The sequence below is a fragment of the Sinohyriopsis cumingii genome, chromosome 11, assembly GCF_028554795.1.
Source record: "Sinohyriopsis cumingii isolate HCF-2022 chromosome 11, ASM2855479v2, whole genome shotgun sequence".
Taxonomy (NCBI): domain Eukaryota; kingdom Metazoa; phylum Mollusca; class Bivalvia; order Unionida; family Unionidae; genus Sinohyriopsis; species Sinohyriopsis cumingii.
The window spans coordinates 104,137,222-104,160,321 of NC_142971.1; the positions used below are offsets into that span (position 1 = coordinate 104,137,222).

The 23,100-nt window shown below is 35.7% G+C and overlaps 1 protein-coding gene across 8 annotated transcripts in view; it reads right to left on the minus strand.

Annotated features, from left to right (window-relative positions):
* Positions 1-23,100, minus strand: part of LOC149789196 (inositol 1,4,5-trisphosphate-gated calcium channel ITPR1-like) — a 346,253-nt gene that overhangs the window by 194,977 nt on the left and 128,176 nt on the right. For all 8 annotated transcript variants that reach the window (XM_089975354.1, XM_089975359.1, XM_089975357.1 and 5 more), the window contains exons 14-19: positions 22,754-22,912; positions 21,933-22,105; positions 17,197-17,316; positions 15,647-15,856; positions 11,416-11,511; positions 8,217-8,372 (exon numbers count right to left, since the gene is read on the minus strand). In XM_089975354.1, coding sequence (XP_089831480.1) covers positions 8,217-8,372; positions 11,416-11,511; positions 15,647-15,856; positions 17,197-17,316; positions 21,933-22,105; positions 22,754-22,912 — 914 coding nt within the window. The remainder of the gene's footprint in view (positions 1-8,216; positions 8,373-11,415; positions 11,512-15,646; positions 15,857-17,196; positions 17,317-21,932; positions 22,106-22,753; positions 22,913-23,100) is intronic.

Below are 23,100 nucleotides of genomic sequence, written 5' to 3' on the forward strand. Positions count from 1 at the left end.
TGGAAAAACATGGCACAATCACGTTGTTGTTGTTGTTGTCATAGGTTTAACGCCATTTTTCAGCACACAATAGGCTATACATGGCAGCCAGTATTATTGATGGAGGAAGAACCTGGGAAAACCCCGGAAAGAACCACTGAACCATGAGAAGCTACTGGCAAGCTTTCTCACATACCCACATTGGCTGAATCTGAGACTCGAACCCAAGCAGACAGAGGTGAGATGGCAGTGATCCGTAACGGAGAGCGCTTTAAACCACTGAGCCACTCGGGGCCCTGCACAATCACATAACGAATGATGAAGCACATTTACATTTCAGTACGTCCCAAGTCTGTAAAAGTTAGCGTTTTAAGCCACCATTGGTAGCCTTTGTAAGCATAAACTTCCCTGTGAAAAAAAAAACTTTCACAGTACAGTTAACATGTTCCAGTCACATAGGAAAATGCAAAAATCCATCAAATTCCATTACTTTTATTTAAGTTGGTACTGATTTCCTTTGAAGAAAAGTTCTTTGTTTTTAATGAAGATTGTAGTCAGCTTTCTTTGATGATCTCCATTACCAGAAATGTCAACAACAAAAAAATGGATATCTCACAAAGTACAGCACTCATGCTAGATGTCAGGATAAGCGGATTATGATATAATAATGCACTGTTTAGATGGTTTGTCAATATGGACAAAGAATCTGTATGTAACAATTGATAAAATTCAGTGCATTTTATATCCAGTTTGCGGCATCCTTTCATGGGACCTTTGAATTTCTCCACTCCAAACCAATGGTTGTATGTACAAGTTTAAACAGCCAACATGTCAGCAATAAAAAAAAAAGTGTCGTATGCTACATTTTGCCGCCAATACAGAAAAAAATCCAAGTTTGCAACATTGGCGAAGCCCTATGCGATCCCAGAATAAACTTTTTACATGTTATTTGTCACACTTCTAACAAGAAAAAACTACTTTTTTGTGTACGAGAAAAATACACACAAAACTGCAAGAGCCACGCCACGATCATCTTGTATTAGTAATACATGATTTCTTCAACAAAATGATATTAAACTTTTAATGGTTTTTTTTTCTTCGTACTTTTAAGTCATAATTGTTTTTTGTGTACGAGAAAAATACATGTGAAATTTCGGGAGCCACACCACGACCTTGTTATATCTGAATTCATGTTATAACGGAGCATCCTATAGCGGGGTCACACTGTATCACCAAAATATGACTGGTCCCTGTATGATAATATTATCAATGCGTATCTAAAAACTATGTTAATGTTAACAAGCATTCTCCAACAGGATTCAGAGATAGCACTTTCTGCTATGTTTGGTTGCTATTTGAATGTCACTATAATAACCATTATAATCGCTGATTTCTGTTAGAAGAATCCAGAGCAATAGTATGTTTAGATAAGAATTACTGGGTCGATAAGCAGATGTCTACTATGTATATGTGCTTATACCAGTGATTCTGTACTATCATATCTGCATAACCAAGATGGTATAGGGGTTGGTGCATGGAGGCATGGTGATGGGTGCTGTAACTGTGGACCAAGGTTTGGATCTCTGTAGCATGCACTTCATTTTTTGCATCCAGTAAGTCTTGAAACATATAAATTTCAACTCAATGTAGAAAAAAAACATGGATAAAAATCAGAACATGAATCTTAAAAATTCACTGCAACTGACCTTCCGTTTGTTTCAGTCAATTCTGAATGATCATATGAATATCTGTGTGGTACATTAAATTATAAATGCAGTTAGTTGCTCAAAGTATTTATGGAATTTATTATCTGTGTATACCAGGAATCTCAAACATGTGGCCTGCCAAGCCGTATCCTGTGGCCCGCAAAATGATTCGTGCCACATGGTGTTATGAGAGACAACAAAGGTGGTGTGGCCCTTGTGCCATCAAAAATACCTTCTAGTGGCCCTCAGGGTGATTTGAGTTTGAGACTCCTAGTCTATACAACAGACATGATTTTGGTCTTCCATAAAAAATGCTACAAAATTTGTAAAGGGGATATGGGTGTCCTCCCCCAACAGGGTCTCAAGGGGAAGCAGTCTTGATCCAGAGTCGGCTAAAAACACATTTTACAATCATAAAAAACTGCTCCTGGTGCAACTTATGATCATAAAATAAACCAAAATAATCATTTGAAAAACTAATAAACTTACCAAAATTGTTCAACTTGGCTTCAATAGTTTCACACTATTTACAGTCACATGAATTTGTTCTCCAATACTACTGATGCTGAAGTTGTTTCATGTGCATGTCAGTGTTCCCATCGTAATTATGTCACAATAATTTCTCAGTTTTGCAGCAAATATATTATACTCCTCTCTTTTCATAACTGATTGGTAAAATAAACATCCAAGTACTCAACTATATACAAATAATCCAATACATTCACTTTTTCTTCATTGGACACAATGTGTTGATATTCCAGTCGAGCTCTTTTTGTGGCTTTGGCAAAGATTTCTTTAGATTTCCTTTTTGTCACCACTGACTGTTTTGGCTCAATGTGCAATTGTTTCTTTTCCTTCTCAATGAGAGCCTTTTTCATTTCAAGCTGGTGCTTGTATTGGCAGCATGCAGTACGCATATTCTGACAGAGGGCTACATCTGTTCTCTCATACAAGAACTCTTTCTTCTTATAGTAATTAACTGCACTTTTTCCAGATGCCTTCTGAGCTTCAATTCATCCATTATACAGCTTCTTTTGTAGGTGCTGTTCCTAACTCTTCCAACTTTGATTACCATAATTCAGATCTTTCTTGCAGAGGTCACAAAATGCAAGCCCTCTAGCATTCAGGTTTCTTATAAACTGACCAACTAAATTTCCATCAACTTTTCACTCCAGCCATTCCTATTTCCATATGTTTTTTTAAACCTTTATCTAAACTTTTCGTGTCATGGTCTCTCTCAACAACTCAGCACTCAATGTTTCGCAAGCATGATTCTTCTTTCCATTGCCATCAGTTTCCATTATACAAAGATTCATTGGATGAATTTAAACCTTTGACCAATCAGAATACTATTTACGAGTCATATGCTAACTAATATATGTAATGAAATAATTTGCAAGGGTTGTTGCAGAATGGGAATGGATAGACCGTTTTAAAAAACCAGATCAGAGATAATATAAAAATGGACTATATCAAGAAAAATCTGATTCAAATCAGGAGAAAAGCTTTAAAACAGAGAAAAATCATGTCTGATACAAAGGAAAAAAAAGAAGCTGGCCTTGATGTCAAATTCAAGCTATATTCCAAATCCAAGGTTAATCTAGGATGAGGACATATAAATGGACACTTGGACATCAAAGTGGTCTTTATTTCAGGCTTCCAGCAAGGTGGGATCAACAAGGACAAAGGATCTACTTTTGCAAGAATTGTGTTCAATTCATCCAAGTGCATGTTCACAATAAGTTGCACATACTGTGACCAACAGTGGACACGAAACCAATGAAAGTCAAAGAAGAATAAAATTAAGCTGGCATTGTGATCTACCCGATGTAAAGGTGTTGTGGTCACCAAGACACATCAACATATTAATTTCCATGACTCTGTGGCAAATAGTACCCAAGAAACTGACAACTACACACAACTTAAGTCATTGCAGCATGAAATCTAGGCCAACCTGACACATTTTTATGATTTGGTATTTTACTCAACCAAATGTATCTGTGAACTACACTGCATAACACACTCATGAATAATATACACAAGTACCATGAATGCTCATTATATGCTTGACATGTCTATTAGTCACCCATGAAGGTATTAATATATCAATATGGCATGTTTGACTCTGGACATCATTGACCTACAAGTGTCAATGACCTAAGGTCATGAACTAAACTTACTGTGTGTGTGTTTGGATTTTTAATGTTAATTTTTAATGTCGCTTTATCAATTTGAGTCATATCGCTATGTCTGCAGTGTGGCAGTTTATAGTGATGTCTAGCACTGCAGCATCATGCCACAGATATGTGGCATCATATCCCAGCCAGTCACATTATCCTGACACCAGTCCGACCAGTCCTAACACTAACTTCTTAATGCTGAGCACCCAGCAAGGCAGCTACTAGCAGCATTTTTATAAGTCTTTGGTATGACTCAGCCAGGGATCAAACCTGTGACCTTCTACATCCAAGGCGGACACTCTAACCACTTAGGCAACCGTTTTGGTAAACTTACTATGCAGAAGCTGTTATTTTCTTGTGAGCTTTACCATGACGGTGACTTCACCTAATTTACCCCAGAATCCACAGGTTTCTTTATTACCCTAAGTGAAAACCCAAGCAATAATTTGTTTCAAAAACTTACTGTAGAACAAAGTAATTATGTCAAACCCAATTTTGAGCAATGACCCTGACCATTGTCCTCTTGACCACAAGATCAATAGGCTTCTTCAATACATTAAGTACAAGCATTCCATAAACTCTGACCAAGGTACATGGTTTAGAGCTGAAGTTATTATGCAAAAGTAATTTTTCTTAAGTCAGTGACTTTGACCTTAAACCTTTTGAATCGAATATCAGTAGGCTTCTTTCTTATCCAAAATCTAAGATATCCACAAAACTAGGTGATGGAACATACTTGAGAATAGAATATTTTGTGCAGAAAACCAATTTTCAGTTGGTGATCTTGATCTGTGACCTTTTGACCTAAAACTGATATTTTTCTTTACCTAAGAGCAAGTCAGACATGAATTTTGGTCCTGGTCAATGATAATATTATTGTGTGCAAGCCTTTTTATCTTCTTTCAGTCATAGTAATCTAGACCTTTCTATCTGACTACAATATCAACAGGTTTCTTTCTTTTGCCAAGAACAATTTGCTTGAAAAATTTGGCTAAGGTAGATATTGTAGAACTAAGTTATCATGCAGAAAAGGAACGCTGACAGAAAAACAAACATGCAGAGTCACAGCATAACATGGTCCATCAAAAGGCAGGCATATAATATGAAACTGAAGTAAATGAAAAACTTAACAGGCCATTGATGTGTGAAATGTTATCACAAAGACTTCTTTAGTAAAATGGTGTTGTAAGTACTCAGATGTATAAATAAACCAAATTAACACGACTGCACCGGACTAAATCGCTGAAGTTGTTGCTGTTGTTACAGGTTTAAAGCCATTTTTCAACACATGCTTGGCTATACATGGCAGCTAGTAAATATGGTGATGGAAGAACCCTGGAAACCCCGAGAAGAACCACTGATCCACGAGAAGCTACTGGCAAGCTTTCTTGCATATCCACATCGGCCAAGCCCAAGACTCAAACCCACACAAACAGAGTGAGTGATATGCAAAGGTAAGTGCCATAAACCACTCAACCACCCAATACTCATCACTTTAGTAAAAGGAAAAACAATTTTAGCATCAAGGTTAGACTCAGAGTGCTATCACCATAAAAAATGAGAAAAATCCTCCCCCCAAGGATGAACCATTGACCAGGATGATACAAAATAATGAGAATTTCATACTAATGATTACTTCAAATCTCTCGGATGCGGGAGTCATGGGTTCGATCCCCGGCCGAGTCATACCAAAGACTTACAAAAATTGTACTAACAGCTGCCTCGCTTGGCACTCAGCATTAAGAGGTTAGTGTTAGGACTGGTCAGCTTGGTGTCAGGATAATATGACTGGGTGGGACATCATGCCACATGTCTGTGGCATGATACCCCAGTGCTAGACATCACTGTAAACTGCCACACTGCATACATCATAGCAATATGACTAAAACATTGTTAAAGCTACGTTAAAAATCCAAATCACACACACACACTTCAAATCTACAGAGGATGGGATATAATAATACTCAAATAAAAGTAAAATAAGAATCTTAAACACTGAAATTAATCTAGTTTGGACAGATGTACAGATATGCCAACTGACAGCCATGTGACTGCTGTGTGAGGCTTCCACCTCTGCAAGATCAATATAAATAGAGAATGCTCAGATGGAACACAAATCATCCACATATAACTGAATATCTGCCCATACCACATTGATATATTTGATGCACAAATGCAGTATACTCAAATCCACAGATTCTCTAAAAACAAATTTAATCATCCTTTTAAACGACATGTAAAGCTGTATATGGTTTAATGGAATGTCAACAAAATAATGGCTGTACAATACTCTTTAAAAGTTAACTTCTAAAAATGTTGCAAGATGAAGAATAGTATTTTTTCTTGCCATCACTATTAAATTTTCCTAGCCATCATTATATAATTTTCCTGGCCATCACTATATAATTTTCCTGGCCATCGCTATATAATTTTCCTAGCCATCACTATATAATTTTCCTGGCCATCACTATATAATTTTCCTGGCCATCACCATATAATTTTCCTGGCCATCACCATATAATATTCCTGGGAATCACCATATAATTTTCCTGGCCATCATTATGAGCTTGATCTCATTATGAAGACTGTCATTCCAAAAATGAATGGCATTGATGATGGCTTTCATCTCCAAGAGTCTGATGTGGAGACCTGTGTCCTCTGGAATCCACTGATCACTGATATTGTCAAAGTCTGGTAACAGATTGGTTGCTCAACCATATGTACTATTGTCTGTTTGCACGGTCACAACTGAGTACTGCTATTTGTGAGATATTCCTATAGTAAGTCTCCCTTGGTTGTGTCAATTGTCCAGGAATGATATTATCTCACTCATTACACTGATCCTGTAAGCAAGTGGCACTGAAGAGAGATGCCCTTGATAAGACCTGCTGCTGCAAGAACAATCCAAGGAGTTGCAAAAACTCTCTGGTTAAGATCCATTTTTTGATAGATATGGGTTCTGCAAAGACGATGATTTGGACCAACAAAGGTGGGGAAGACAAACCAGGTTGAGGTGGTGAGAAAATTCACACCCAGATGGAAGAAATGATGAGATGGACAAAGATGGGACTTCCCAATTGATCATAAAACCTGGATGATGTGAAAGAGAAATGAGATGGTTCTTTCCTCTGACTCTAATGGAACTTATTATGTTTCTGGTAAATGTCATCCAAATATGCCACCATGAAAATAGATGTGGTCATGTGGAACAAAGACAGGATACCATGGAACTGTTTCATAAAGGCCCAAGGACTTGTATTCAAGTTAGAAGAGAGCACAAAATTGATAACAATTTCCTCAGTATGTAAACCGCAAGAATTTCAGTATGGACAGGTGGATGGGAGCATCAAAATATGTATGTCAGATCAAACAAAGCAAAAATATCCACTTGGTTTTAGGAGGCAAAGTGAATGACATCTTGTCATTTCACAAGCAAAAGCTTAAACTAGCGCCACATGTAGGTAGCAAGGGGAGGTAATGGTCAAGAGTTATATATTATAGACAGATAAGATGAATTTTCATTTTTGGTAAGGCTGGATTCAGGATGTAGTTGGGTTTATATTTATAATAATAATGTGATTGGGGGACATATATGAAAGAGAAATAATGTCACACTATCAGCGATCGATCACATCTTAGTTACAAACAGTGTCACACTATCTCTATGTCCAATCGTCTGAATTTCATCTAGCAAAACAAATAACAATACAAGAGATAAAAATCATGCACAAAATTCCTTCCACTTTAAAACAAAATGTACTATACCAAGTTAAAAATAACCACTGACCTTAACAAAATATTTATTAGTCATCGGAAGCTGGATACAAATGTAACAAAATATTTACACGATTCACACACTACTATTGTTTCACTATCATCTGACTTGACTGTCATACCTACACCTACTGTATTATACTCACTTATAAGCCTAGTTCAACTGCAAACAGTACATACCCAGATCTGCCATCATATAATGCACTAACATCTGGGTCGATGTTAGCAGCAGAACAAACAATACAGACCCTGATCTGATGGCACAATATGTAATGTCAGATCAGGGTCTATGTTGTTCTCATTCAAGTGAGTATATACGGTACTTGTAGAGAATCTTACAACTTTAAAAGTTACTCCATGCATATTGCAATGCTAGAGTTTGGGTCAGTAAATACTGTTTTCACTTCAAGTATTTACAGAAAACACATACAAATAAGACACTCAACTCAGAAAAAAAAGTGATGAATACCCATGTGTTATATTTATACACAAACTAGACATCACTTATACTACATCTACACCAAAAGGTGGTTACGACTATCGTAAACACCACAAACCTTAATACAGCTATACTCACTCTTCTATAGCAATCTGTGTCGGTATTTCTGACCACAGCCTGGCATACTTGACAGGCTTGACAGTCTCCTGTGGGTCACGATCCACATGCATATGTAGCATCAGTCGACAAAAGGATGCACGGAGATCGTATGGTAACAATTCATCGGACATACACCTGCAACAAAATTGGAATTCATCAATATACTTTATCAGTATGATATAACACAGAACTTGTCTGTTATATGGACAGATTTTATAAATTCATACTGAAGTACGATTATGTTTTAATGCTGATCTTGTCTGCCATATCCACAAATCTGATAGATTCATACTGACATATCAGTATGATATAACACCAAACATGTAAGCTATTGGACAGAGTTGACAGATTCATACTGAAGTATGAGTATGATTTAACAGAACATGTCTGCTAAATGGACAAAGCTGATAGATTCATACTGAAGTACCATTATGGTTTAATACTGAACTTGTCTGCTATATGGACAAATTTGATAGATTCATACAGAAGTATTAGAATGATTTAACACAAAACATGTCTGCTATATGGATAAATTTGATAGATTCATACAGAAGTATTAGTATGATTTAACACAGAATGTGTCTGCTATAGAGATTTTATAGATTCATACTGATCATTATGTTTTAACACTGAATTTGTTTGCTATATGTACAGATTTTAACGATTCATACTTAAGTCTTTGTACGATATAACAGAAATTGTCTGCTATATGGACAGATTTTACAGATTCATATTGAAGTATCAGTATGACATAACACAGAACATGTCTGCTATATGGACAGATTTTATTTAGTGTTCATCCATAGCCATTGTATAACACATCCTCATTTCAGTTAAATATCAAGTGATGAATAATGTTCATGTCCAATATAACATGTGTTGACTAGTTACACATAATGAAATATCTTAGCTGGATTAAGTACCCAAAACAGTGTAAGTGAAATAAAAACAGCAAAGGCTAGAAAAGTTTTTTTCCCCTCCCATCACATGATGGCATTAATTTACATCTGATGGGAAGAAGCAACTGGAGATGAAGTGCCTAACCTGAATCATAGGATACAGCAATCTGATTGAGACTGGACAATTGGACAACTGGTGCACATGTAATGGCATGGTGGTAAATAATGTAAAACTAAAATATTACTTATCTCAACATGGCAAAAAAGGACAAATCTTGATAGTGATAAACTATGTCTGACATGAAAGGATACAAATTTGCAAATGGTCTGCCATGATAGACTACTTGGTGTTTTGGCAGATAATAACCTACCATGGACTGAACATATCAAACTAATAAGTAAACAAAAGTCAATTTAGTTTATGGCTTCTCAGTAGGATAAGACATTTTCTCCCTGAAAGGCACAGAAAACTATTTTATAACAGTTACATACAACCCTCTTTAGACTACTGTGATACAGTATCGGGTAATTCAAATAATAAAAACATAGCAAAGCTGGCACATCTTCAAAAAAGAGCATTTGGGCTAATATCAATCCAGAAAGAAAGCAAGGAAAATTTACCTGGTAAGTTAAAAATATTACCTATTAAAGACTGAATCCATTTGAGAAAACCCAAATTAATGTACAGGATATCCCATAATAGTGCTCTTGAATATTTACAGTCATTATTCCATTATAGGCTACCTGGCAATACTCCCCACCTGCGATCCATGTCTACCAAACAGTATAAAATTCCCAAACCAAATAAGGAATTATTTTTAAAAAGTTTTCAATACTCTGGAACTTTGCTCTGGAATAGTATTCAGTTGTGATTAGAAATGCCCACTCTATTTCCTTCTTCCAAACCCAATATATCCAGTGGCTTTAGAGATGCAGCTAAAATAAATAAATTAATCTGTATGAGGGCCTCAAGGTAGATTAGTTCTTAGCTAATTGTGTTACCCTGTTTAAATAAAGTCAATATTATTATTATTATTATTATTATTATTATTATTATTAAACTGTGACTCTTTGACAGGATCCAACTACATCCTCCCAGCAGCCATGCATAATAAAAAAGAATGATGAAGATGCAACATCATACAGGTGTAAATCTGGTCTTTCTAACTTACTGGAAAGGGATATATTTAATGTTTTCTTAGGCTTCATAACTATATCTGACTGTTAAGACAGATAATGCCAAGTTGGATATTTTCATAACTATATCTGGTGCATGAGATGGTTAATGTCAAGTGGGAGATTTTCATAACTATATCTGATGCATGAGATGATTAAAGTGGGAGATCTTCATAACTATATCTGGTGCATGAGATGGTTAAAGTCAAGTGGGAGATCTTCATAACTCTACCTGGTGCATGAGATGATTAAAGTAAAGTGGGAGATCTTTATAACTATATCTAATGCATGAGATGGTTAAAGTCAAGTGGGAGATCTTCATAACTATATCTGATGCATGAGATGATTAAAGTAAAGTGGGAGATCTTCATAACTATATCTGATGCATGAGATGGTTAAAGTCAAGTGGGAGATCTTCATAACACTTTCTGATGCATGAGATGGTTAAAATCAAGTGGGAGATCTTCATAAGTCTATCTGGTGCATGAGATGATTAAAGTAAAGTGGGAGATCTTCATAACTATATCTGATGCATGAGATGGGTAAAGTCAAGTGGGAGATCTTCATAACACTTTCTGATGCATGAGATGGTTAAAGTCAAGTGGGAGATCTCCATAACTATCTGGTGCATGAGATGGTTAAAATCAAGTGGGAGATCTTCATAACTCTATCTGGTGCATGAGATGGTTAAAGTAAAGTGGGAGATCTTCATAACACTTTCTGATGCATGAGATGGTTAAAGTCAAGTAGGAGATATTCATAACTCTATCTGACCGATTGGACATATAAAGTTAAGCTGAAAATTATGTAAATTACAGTCTGTATGATAAATTTATACTGAAATAAACTTGCAAGAAAAATGATGAAAACCTTAGCATCTGCATAACATTTTATATTTAATAGAACTCATTATCAAAAGAATCTCACAAGAAATGCTCCTTTTAGTCCTGAAAATGATTCTATACAATGAAGAATATGGTCTGCAGTGGAAGAGTGAGAAAGTAGAAGAAAATTCAAGCCCATGGAACTAAGACCTGTACCTTCATGTTGGATTGTCCTCCCCTTCCCAAAGTCATAAGACTATTAAACTTCTACAAACTTACCTTAGGATAAGATCAATGTCTAGCTCTGGGGATAGCTTGTCTATGGCCAAATACTGTCTGCCTAGGCACATGTGTGAGAACAAGTCCAGCTGATGTCTGCAAAATCAAATATGACTATACAAATATCATGATAATAATATATCAATGATGAAAATTATTGTTAAGTCTTCACGAATCACTAAAATGTTCAGTACAACTTGAATGAATTACCATTTATACTTGAGACAAAATGGGTCCTACTGCAAACAGCATAAACCCTGAACTGCCATCACATTATTGGCTAAAATTATTTACATAATTGATGAAAGGCCAATTTGTAGCAGCAAGTAGAGTTTGAAATACTCCATTATGATTTTGTTGTTGTTGTTCTATGGTTTAACACCATTTTTCAGCAAAAGATAGGCTATACATGGCGGCCAGTATAACTGGTGGAGGAAGAACCCTGGAAAACCCAGGGAAGAACCACCAACCCACGAGAAGCTACTGACAGGCTTTCCCACGTCCCCACGCTAGCCAATTCTTGGACTCGAACCCACGCAGACAGAAGTGAGATGGCAGTGATCTGGAACGGTAAGCGCTTTAGACCACTCGGCCACCCACTCCATTATGAGGCATCACACATATTAATATAATATTAAGTATATTGGTCAACATTGAATGGCACCCTCAAAACATGAACATTTTGATAGTTTTGACAAACAGTATAAATAAACTAGTCTCTCTAGTCCGAAAAGAAAATAGCAAGCAACCTGTTACATTTGTTGCACGGTTTAATGGCATTTTTCAGCACAAGATAGGCTATACATGGCAGCTAGTATCAATGATGGAGGAAGAACCCAGGAAAACCACGGAAAGAACCAACGACCCACAAGAAGCTACTGGCAAGCTTTTACGCGTACCCATATTGGCCAAGTCCGAGACTCGACCCCACACAAGCATAAGTGAGATGGCAGTGAACCATAACAGTACGTGCCTTAGACCACTTGGCCACTCGGGGCCCCAACAACCTGTTACAAAACCTAACAGTGAACTACTGAATGTAAGATGTTTCTGCATGCAGATATATTTGATGAGTTTTGAATTTTGACTAATGTATGTAGAGTGTTTGTAATGCCAGAAACTGATGGGGGCCTATATTTTAAATTTATATTTTTTTTTATTATTTCAAGTTTTCAAGGTCACAAACAAAGTAAGACAGTACATAATACTATATCAACTTGTATACAAGTTGGATACTTCTGCTAACTACAATGACCCATATCTGCTAAGGTTTCCATTATTGAAATAGGTAGGCATGGTTCCCATGCTTGTCTACATATAAATTTCATTGGCTTTTCCATGTTTTTTCCAGGATGAAATTAGTTTTTTCAAGGTTAACATATGACCATTACTGAATGGAATTAAAGAACATTTTGGATTATAAAATATGCATTTTCCAAATCTGAAGATGTTTCTCTTTCAAGACTCCAAAACATATATGTCAGAAAAGATGATTATGTACAAAACCACAAAATGACTCACACGAAACAAATCTGACTATATTCCTATAAATTGGCATTTAAAGCCATTTCAATGTACAGAATACAAATTCTACCTTTGCTTTGCTGACCTGAATTATGTTGCTAAGTGGAAACAGTGTAATGAGCATAACTTATTTTGTTTCCTTTCAAACAAGATTTTTCAACCAACCTAAACTACTTAGGACAATTTGGTTAAAAGTCCCATCATTTAAAGACATTTACAAAAGGGTTGATTTAAATTTTGACAAAAGACTTCAAAATAATATATTGTTGTATAAACAAGGACTGAATTTTCTGTAAAATCAACTTTTCTTCTTGTAGTTCAATAAACCAGTCCCCAAACCTGTATTGATAAATGGGCTCTTATGGTTTCTTAATATATAATAGAAGGGACGACAATTTCCCATTTCTTCTACATTCTATTTAAGATCTGAAACCAATGATTCAAGCTACATGTCACTGTGTAATAGTTTCGCATTAAAGTTCAGCTCAGAGATTCAAAATTTTTCTAATTTAGGGTTTCCTCCAAATATTCCAACCCCATTTTTCATATTTGGACAGTTAGGATGTAGTGTGGGTTAAAAGCAAATATATATAAAATATTTGGAATCTGCCGCCACCGTAAGATAGCTTACCAGTGGGCCTAGCAAATTTAAACTATATCTACTTAAACCTGCATGAAATCGAAATGAAAATTATTTATTTTCTCAAAAATGGAAAGTATTATGATCCTTATTTCTTTAATCCGCTGACAGACTAGACGAAACTCGGCATAGATGAAACCCGACCCAATAATCGCCATTTGCGTTAATAGACACATGACTTCACAAAGCTCAAACAACAACATCGGAAGTCCAATAGTCATGTGATATCAACAACAAACACCTTTTAATGTTGTTATACAAAATTTTAATTATATTAAATGAAAGTCTGATACTTTTTGTAAAAACCAGAAAGAACATAATTCTCAACATATTTATTTTGAGAACTACAAAAAACTTGGCCAGTCTGATTCATCAAGCAGAGTAGTCTGGTTACCTGCTTCGTATGCTCCCTGCATGAGATAGCATGTCAACATGGTAGTCACGTGATACAACAAAACTCCAGAAGTTGGTCTCAGAATAAATGTAGAGAATTTTGTGCTCATTCATTTTTGTATTTTTATTACAACCAATATACAACTTTCATTTAATATTATTTTCTACAATATTTGAAAATGACAGTTGTGAGATTCTGTGCACTCGTGCCACTAGCAATCAAAATCACTAGTACCACCTCAAATTTCATCAAATCATTAGTTTTGTCGTCTTTCAGCAGATTAAGTACATAATGATTTTAATACTCATATTTTCTGAGAAATTAATTAATTTTCATATCGATTTCATGCAGGTATAACTCGATTTAACAACGCTTACATTTGTTAGCCCATCCCCTAAGCGGCCATGCTTTAACACCACCATGTTGGCTTCTTGTGATGCTAGACTGGTTTTCATAGTTTCCATAAAAAAAAGATATAGACATTCTGTGAAACAAAAAGTCTACTAGACGAATCAAATCCACTGAGTGTCTGGATTGTCTCAACAAATATATTTATGGCAAGCACCGAAATGATCTATACTGTAACCTCCTAATATTCTGGTTAGAATTCAATAAATTTAACTCACAATCAGTTCAGTTATGACTCAATTATGTAATTGTTTTGGGCGTAAAATTATGGAGGAAAATTCCTGGGTTTTTCCCAACTTTCGTCAATATTTACAAAATTCAAGGACTTTTCATGGTTGGGAAAAAAATTATCATTTCTCCAGACTTTATCCTGATTTCCCAGTAGCGTGGGAGCCCTGTAGGGAGGTACCAACAAAGAGGGTGGTATAGTCAGACTATTTATCAGAATCTAACAACCTTGGACAATTTTAATTGTGATTATCTTTCAGTTGATGCCATTAAAACACTTGTGTGTTCATTAGTACTTTCAAGACTGGGCTATTGTAACTCAATTCTGTCTGGTTCATCTCAATATCTACTCCAAAAAGTTCTAAAGACAGCTGCTTGGATCATACTTAGAGTACCACAATCAGAGCACACCTCCCTGCTGCTCTGTACCCTACCATGGCTATCCATTCGATCTAGAATCAAACACAAAATTTGTTCTCTGTGCTACGTTTCACTGTCGGACTCTAGTCCAACATACGTATCCGATCTCACCCATGTGTACACACCAGCAAGATACTTACACTCTTCTTCTGACAATCGTATACTCATTATTCCCACTATGAAAACAAAGTCATATGGACAGCATTCTTTTGCATACCAAGGCCCAGCAACGTGGAATGAATTGTCCACTGAACTTAGACACAAAGACACAGTGATCACATTCAAGAGGGCTCTCAAACCTCATTTATTTCGACTGCAAGAAAACACTTAAAGACCTAATAATATTTCCCACCTGAAATATCCTCAGCATGTTTTTTATTTTTTAATGTTTTTCTAATTTCATGGTGTTTGTTTTTGTAATAATATTATTATATTTTTTTTATCTTATAGGTGTTGTCTAATGTTGTAAAGCGCTTAGAGCTTCTAAAGATTAGGCACTATACAAAGTCCTCATTATTATTATTATGATTATTATTTATTATGGAAAGAAATTAAAATTCTCAGGTCTATAACAAAACAAAATCACACACATTATAAAATCTTTCATTTATCTGTACCTATAGTACTCCAGAATAGCCTTGTCTTCTGGCCGGTTTACACCCTTCTCCATTACACTGAGTGCCAAGTTCCGAATTTCACGCTGCTGCTGCCCATTGTCCCAAATTAGAACCACTTCCTCTTCCTCTTCTATCGCATAGAATGGCTCAGTCTCTTCACCCTCAGCACTGTCATCTTCCATCTCAACCTCAGTCTGAGTTTTCATCAGTCTGATTAAATAAAAAAAATAAAAAAATAAATACATAAAAATAAATAAATATAGTACTTTTAATGCTGGGAAATAAAGTACTACTTTTTCATGAACAAATTTCATTTGTAATAGGTGTTTTGTAAATACACTGGCAATTCCACGACTGAAAGGCACAATCAATGAAGACACATCCTGGAGCACAAATGTTAGAAAACTGGACAAAAATCTGAAAACAATAGGCCCAAAATGGCCTGATAACACTCAACTGGGTAACTAATACATATTAACATGTGATGTCAAATTCACCCAAGCAATGAAACTGTGGAGTGGAAAGAAACATTTGGAGCAACAGTTGCCACAGTCTATTCGTCGAATAAAAAATGATGTTCAGGTTTCTGGTTTCATACCAAAAAAGGCTGGATTGATCAGTCAGAATAAAATGTAATTTTTACTCGTTCTTTTCTTTACCAAAGATGAACCATCATTGTAAGTCTAATTGTATTCTATTGGGAAAAGATCCAGTAAGTATAACTCAACACATGATATTATACAACAGTTAGATAAGCATTTTATATAATGAAATATTCTGCATTTGATATTACTTGTGAATTTTATGCACATGACACACTTCCATGTAAAAATTCATAGGTATGCCGAATTGTAATGGTTGGCAGGTATATAATCTTATCTATAATTTACTTCCTCTACTTAAGAGTGTTACTTGTTTTATTTAAAATAACTCTTCATCAGTATCAAATTACTGATTACTCAGTTATATTTTAAAGGTATATTATTTTGCCAACTTAAATAACTTATTTTTAATTTTAAATCTGTTTCATATATGTTCTACATGACAGAGAACTTACTATGAGTTGTGATTCTCATTAGTCCTCACAACAGGTTACTTCCTTCCTTTAACAGTCAAACTGATAAATACAGTATTTTTGTATTTAGGGCTGTTCCAGTAAAACATACCTGGGACCCAGGAAAGGTACTTTTAATGAAGGGTATTCACCCATAGATTCAGTTTAGAATTTTCTTATCATTTTAATATGAACTCTGTGAAATCAAAGTACCAAGACACATATTTTAAAGAAATTGCCTTTCTTACAAATCTGAAAGTTCTTCATGCCTGGATGATCTGTGTCAAATTCATTAAGTGGGTTCTGAAGTGTAAAATAGAAATTGTTGATGATGCATCATTATCAGTGCACAATAGAAATAGGGCTATGCCATATCGTCAGGTGAGTTAATAAGAAAAAGACTGAGGTGTTAAGACAGGAAAAGAGACAGATGGGCAAAAGAAGATTGACAGACAGACACAGAGAGACTGAGGACATTATTGGCAAGACTTGTGACCTTGTCTCTATGAGAATATCCTTGTTTTCTTCACTCAGCAGACACCTGCAGATGGACTCCTGTGTGGCAGGAATGGCCATTTTGTTGGACACACAGAGATCTGACAAGTAGTCCAAGAATCTGTAAGTATCAAATATACACAAATTAGGCACAAAAATCTGATATTTAAAATCTACTGATGAAAACTAGAATAAGAACAAGTCCCTCAAAGAGACTGACACTCTACTGGCCTAAAATAATTTCCAGAAGTCCAAGTGAAGACATTGTTTTCTTTATTAACATCATGATATAAGATTGACACCATTTTCAATCAGAAATAACTAGACCTGATAAAAAGTCTTTTGGTGAAACTCCATGTCAATATGACCAACCATTCAGGACAAGTAGCAAATACAAGATTTTCAAGATGGTGGCAGTACTGGATGTCAGACTGGTACCAGCTTCATTTAGGACCAACTCATCTGGTGAAAATCATATGTTAACAAAAACATTTATTCAAGAGAAGTGTTAACAAGATTTCCAAGATAGCCACCATGACAGTTTCATTTAGGACCAAAAATACATTATAACCGATCTGCCACCTAAAATGAAAACTGATTCCAAGACAGGGTTACAATGAGTGGTTTTGAGATGGAGAATGACATCGTTTGTTCTTTTTGACTATGCAGAATTAATGCAAATTTCTCAGTGTATTCCTGTCTGTAGTGAACTTTATATTCAAACTTTTCTTAGGCAAATGTTCATTTTCCAAATTGGATTTTTATTACAAAATGTATCCATTATAGTAAACTGACCACAAAGCAAACCAAACATATTTCAGATTGACTTCACAATGGTGGCTGCTGATACCTGAAATGTAGAATATTTAACTACTGGATTCGACTGAAAAACTAAATTTGACTGAAATTATGATAGAAAATTACTTACCAAAAATGTGCAAAAATACATTATATGGGTATAAAAAAATTAACTTTTTGCCATGCGAATCTGGGACGTTTCAGGATAATTCAGGATAGTTGGCAGGTCTGCCATAAGGACTGTTCTTTAGTCTGATAATACAAACCCGTCTGTTTGTACCCCCCTACCGATTTAAATAATGGAAACCTTTAATGTGATAAAAGGTACAAGGAACTTAGTCAATTCATTCATTGATTTATAGATTCTAACCTGACTCTGAGTAGAGTGGCCGAACGCCGTCATCTTATGCGCGTTTCATGCTTAACGGAAGTTTTCAGTGCAACAGATGGACATGCTCGGATCCATTTCCAGTTTCTGGACAAGTCCATTTTCAGGAAAGGGGTGTATCACGACTACAGATGTACATACATAAGTCATCTGCTTCCGATATTTACAATGTCGAATCAAGCAAAGGAAAATGACAACTATGCTTTTCATGTGGATTTAACAAGCAGTTTAATTTCTATGTTCATGTATGCAGAAGGATATAATTCCAAACTCTCAACGTTATGTAATTTACGCATTTATTCAGCATTGCCGAACAGGATGAACTACATCATTATGTTGTCTGATGGAAATAAACTAGCCTATAATGTATGCAATATGGCGCGCTGTTATTATTGAAAGTCCGTTAAGCATGAAATGATGCAGGGGATGCCAGCATTAGTGCCATTCTGGTCACAGACAGGTTAGAAATTATAAATCAATGATTCAATTTACTTAGTTCTGTACACTTTTTTATCACATTAAACATTCTCGTTTTTGAAATCAGTAAGGGTGTACAAACAAACAGGAATGTATAGTCAGACTATAGTATTACATAACTTGGACCCAGGGAAGGTAATTCTATTGTGGAGATGCAATTTAGAAATTTGAATCATTTTCATATGAACTCTTTGAATAATCTGAATATCCTGGCATATTTATTTTAAAAAATGGCTTACCTGGGTACCATTTATATTTACAAGAAACAGTTTTAAGAAATCTGTGACAACCGATATCACTTTCCATTTGTGAGGAGTAGTGATAACAAGATCCTGATGACTGCCATGGCAGCCCTATTGGATGTAAGATTGGCACTATTTTCATTTAGGACCAACTAAACATCACAGGAAGTCCTCTGGTGAAAAACCTTTGTCAATATAATCATTCATTCAGGATGGGTAGCATGCCACAGTTGCCATATTGGAGGTAAAAATCTGAACTATTTTCATTTAGGACTAACTAGAGTCTATAAGAGCAGTGAAAACATTATACTGCTATGACCTTCTGGTGCTTGAGAGCAGATATAAGATTTCTAAGATGGTTGCTGTGGGAGCTTTACAGGATGTCAATTTAGCATCATTTTTCATTTTGGTCCACCTAGTCGTCATAAAAGTCTATTAGTGAAAATACCGTATCAATTTACTGCCATTCATCCTAAAGTAGTAATAACAGGATTTTCAAGATGGCTGGAAGGCAGTAGAGGCAGAAAAAAATGGACTGACCTTTGTCCTATTGTGAACGATGTTTCAACCAGTTCAAACAATGTCTGTTTTTTTGTGATCACAACAATTCCGCTTCGGCAGGACTGGTGTTGGAATGATTTGAAGGAGTAACTGCTGGGTGTTAGATCCACATACTTTGGCTCATCGCCTTACATTTCTTTTTACACTGCCATTTACATTTAAGAAAAGATGAAAGTAGTCTCAGGTTGTTAGGTCTGGTCCACAATGTAGTATCGAGCACCAAGGATTTATTATTTCATGCAATTAATGACGGTCCTTCATAGCATAAATAGGTCAAGTGTCAAGTATAACATGATGACATCATGTTCAAAACAAAAGATGGTTGTAGTACAAGTGGAGCGAAACAACTGCAAAAAAGTCAAACAGTTCTCCCCACCAAAACAACCAAATGAAGAAATATACTTAAACAGAACAGCTAATGCATGAAAAACCACCAATATAGATGAACACAGTCAACAAACACATATGACATGAGAAATGGCACAAAAAATTCAAAGTACACGCCTGAAGCCTGTAATGCTGTGGTGGCCATTTTTAATATTTCTGACCTTTATGTTTACGACTAACATGATGATAAAAAGTCTTTCAGTCCCCATGCTGATATGAAACATTCGTTCACGAGAAGTAATAAAAGATTTTCAAGATAGCCACTGTGTCAGCAATACTGGATGCCATCAAAACACTACTGTCAATTATGAATAACTAGCCATTATAAAAGATCATCATTATAAATACTGTGCTGGAAAAAGAATCCATTCAGGACGAACAGCCATAATATGATTTTTAAGATGGTCACTACTGGAATTGCAAGTAGCACGACTGATTTTCATTTAGGACCAACCAGACATCATAAGCAGTCTTCTGGTAAAACCCAAATGTTAATACAGATTTATGGTGGCCATAGTTGATGTCAGATCAGCATCATTTTCATTTAGAACCAGCTGGACATCACAATAAGTATTTTACTGTTTACTCCATGTTGATATGACATCCAATCAGGAAGATAGCAAAACTGGATTTTCAAAATGACCACTAACAGCCATATTAGATGTTTAAATGGCATGAATTTCATTTAGGACCAACTATATCTTGGACTGAACATTTGGTGTCAAGTTTGTCTGGTCCATACAATCAGTAGAGCTAAATATGCATAAATCTTGTTAAAAGTATTTTGTACAGAACAAAAACATCCTAACAGAATCCCATGACATGATCTGAAAAGTCTTTATACATAATATTGTGATGTATTTCTTATCTAAATGCATTCAAGATTCTGATCCCATATTCCCCTTAAAACAATGGTTCCATGAATTGCAATGTCTCAGCTATAACCTACTCTATTCCTTTACCTCACAGAGCATAGTTACAAAGTGCAGCATACTATAAATAGAACACCTGTTACCTATTCGACTCCATACTCATAGGCCTGCCTGTGAACTGTTAAGCAATGTAGTGTATGTTATGTTTAACAGCAATTTTAACCATTTTACATTTTTGTACACATCGATTATGTGTGGAAAAATGTAAGAGTAAAGTCCAATTGTTATAGCTGTGTAATTATTTTTCATGGAAGAATTTTGTATGTGCTTTAAAATCTGGAAAGAACTCATTCACCTTCAAGTCAGTGAGACCGTGTGACCAACCATAGCTGCCATTTCTCGTACTCGAAATTTACTAGTTTTTGTCAGCGTCTACATCACCAAGTCATCTGAATTTGATAATTTATAAAAACTAATTGCTGCCTACATCAATATCAGAGCCTTTACCTAAGTTATTGAAGCTTTCATAGTTGTGATTCTAATCGTGAAAACTTCATAAGTACTGAATGAAATTGGCGACCTCCATTTTGGAGAGTGGAGATTACAAACCAGTTACTTTAAATAGCAGATATTGACCAGAGCATAAACGGTGACCTTGTGATCTGGCGTAATTGTCATTCGAAGAAATGAATGTAGCATTTAATAGGGGGTTTTCCCCGAAGGTGGCGCTATGAAAACTGGCTTAAAATAGCTTATGTTTACAGCAGACGTCAAAAGGCGCTTCCATGCGAATGGAGATGTCAAAAGGTGCTTCGATGCGAATGGAATAGAGGTGTCCAAAGGCGCTTGCATGAGGTAAAGGGCTATGACATAACCCCACTACACAGGACTTGCAAAACACAGTATATTACCTATAACAATGATGACCTGCTGATACTAACACCCTCGCTACTGGAAAAGTGATACCTATTTCTCATCATGCTGATAAGGCATTTCAAAATACTGTACTGACCTTGGTTCTTTGTTCTTTCTGACCAGGTTCACAAAGGTCTCAATCTCAGATGGAGTAATGTGCTTCTCAAGGAGTTTGCGATTGTTGTGAAGCAGTGCTGTGATCGTGTCCTCAGCTAAAACATCGTAACCAATTTGCTGCTGCATAAATGGGAAATTTTTGGCAATGTACTCCTGGAAAAAAGAACAAAAATCTGAATTTTAATATTAACTTACCTAACACAATGAAATCTGGATTCTGAATTCAGGCTCTGAAACCTATTTAACATCTGCTAAATGGAACCTGGATACTGTGCAAAACTTTTGAAACTGGCAGAAAAATATATTATCACTTATGTAAAGCACATTTTGTTCTCTGCAGCAAACATACTGCACACACATACAAAATCAGTAGCAGTCAAGAGGTAACTGGTTTCAGGTGACAAAAGCTGTACAAGTCCCTCTAATCTTCCTTATGAATAAGAATTGTTTCATTCTGCCAGTTCAGAAAATTCAACCTGTCCCAACCTACAAAACCACTGATCAAAATGAGTGGATGAGTGGTTTTTAGCTCTTTAGTTGTTTTGACCAGCAAGTTTTTTATGTCTCTTGGTTAGCAAAAGTGAATCTTGTGTATATAAAAAAAAAGGGGGGGGGGAATAATCATTATCATGGAAGATATATGAAAAAGATTTTGCCCTTAGCACCAGACAAAAGATTTACAGATATATCCAAGAGAAAACTATAAAAAAAATATATATAATTTTGTTAATCTTTTTATAGCACTGCATGTTGAAATATTCCATTGATCCACTTTAAAGTAATCATGAACTCATCCATTACCTGGTTTTTCCGGTAATCCTGTTGAGACAGCTTAAGAATCCTGTAACAGAGTCTGCATATATGTCGAAAGGGGGCATGTCTTGGGTCTGAAAGCTCCTCCATTTTGAGGAAAGCACCATCTCCATGGTCAATAAATGGCGCTTGAAGAATCTTGAACACCTGTGTAATAAAAAAATATTTAAAAAATGTATACATTGCAATTATTGACTTTAATATGAGGTATACGCTTAATAATAACAACAAAGATTCTACAGAATGCAAAATCTTACCTTAAAACTGTGCTTTGGTGTACAGTGCGACCCTGTCATAATGCGCTCTGCAATAACGCGAATTCAGATATAACGAGG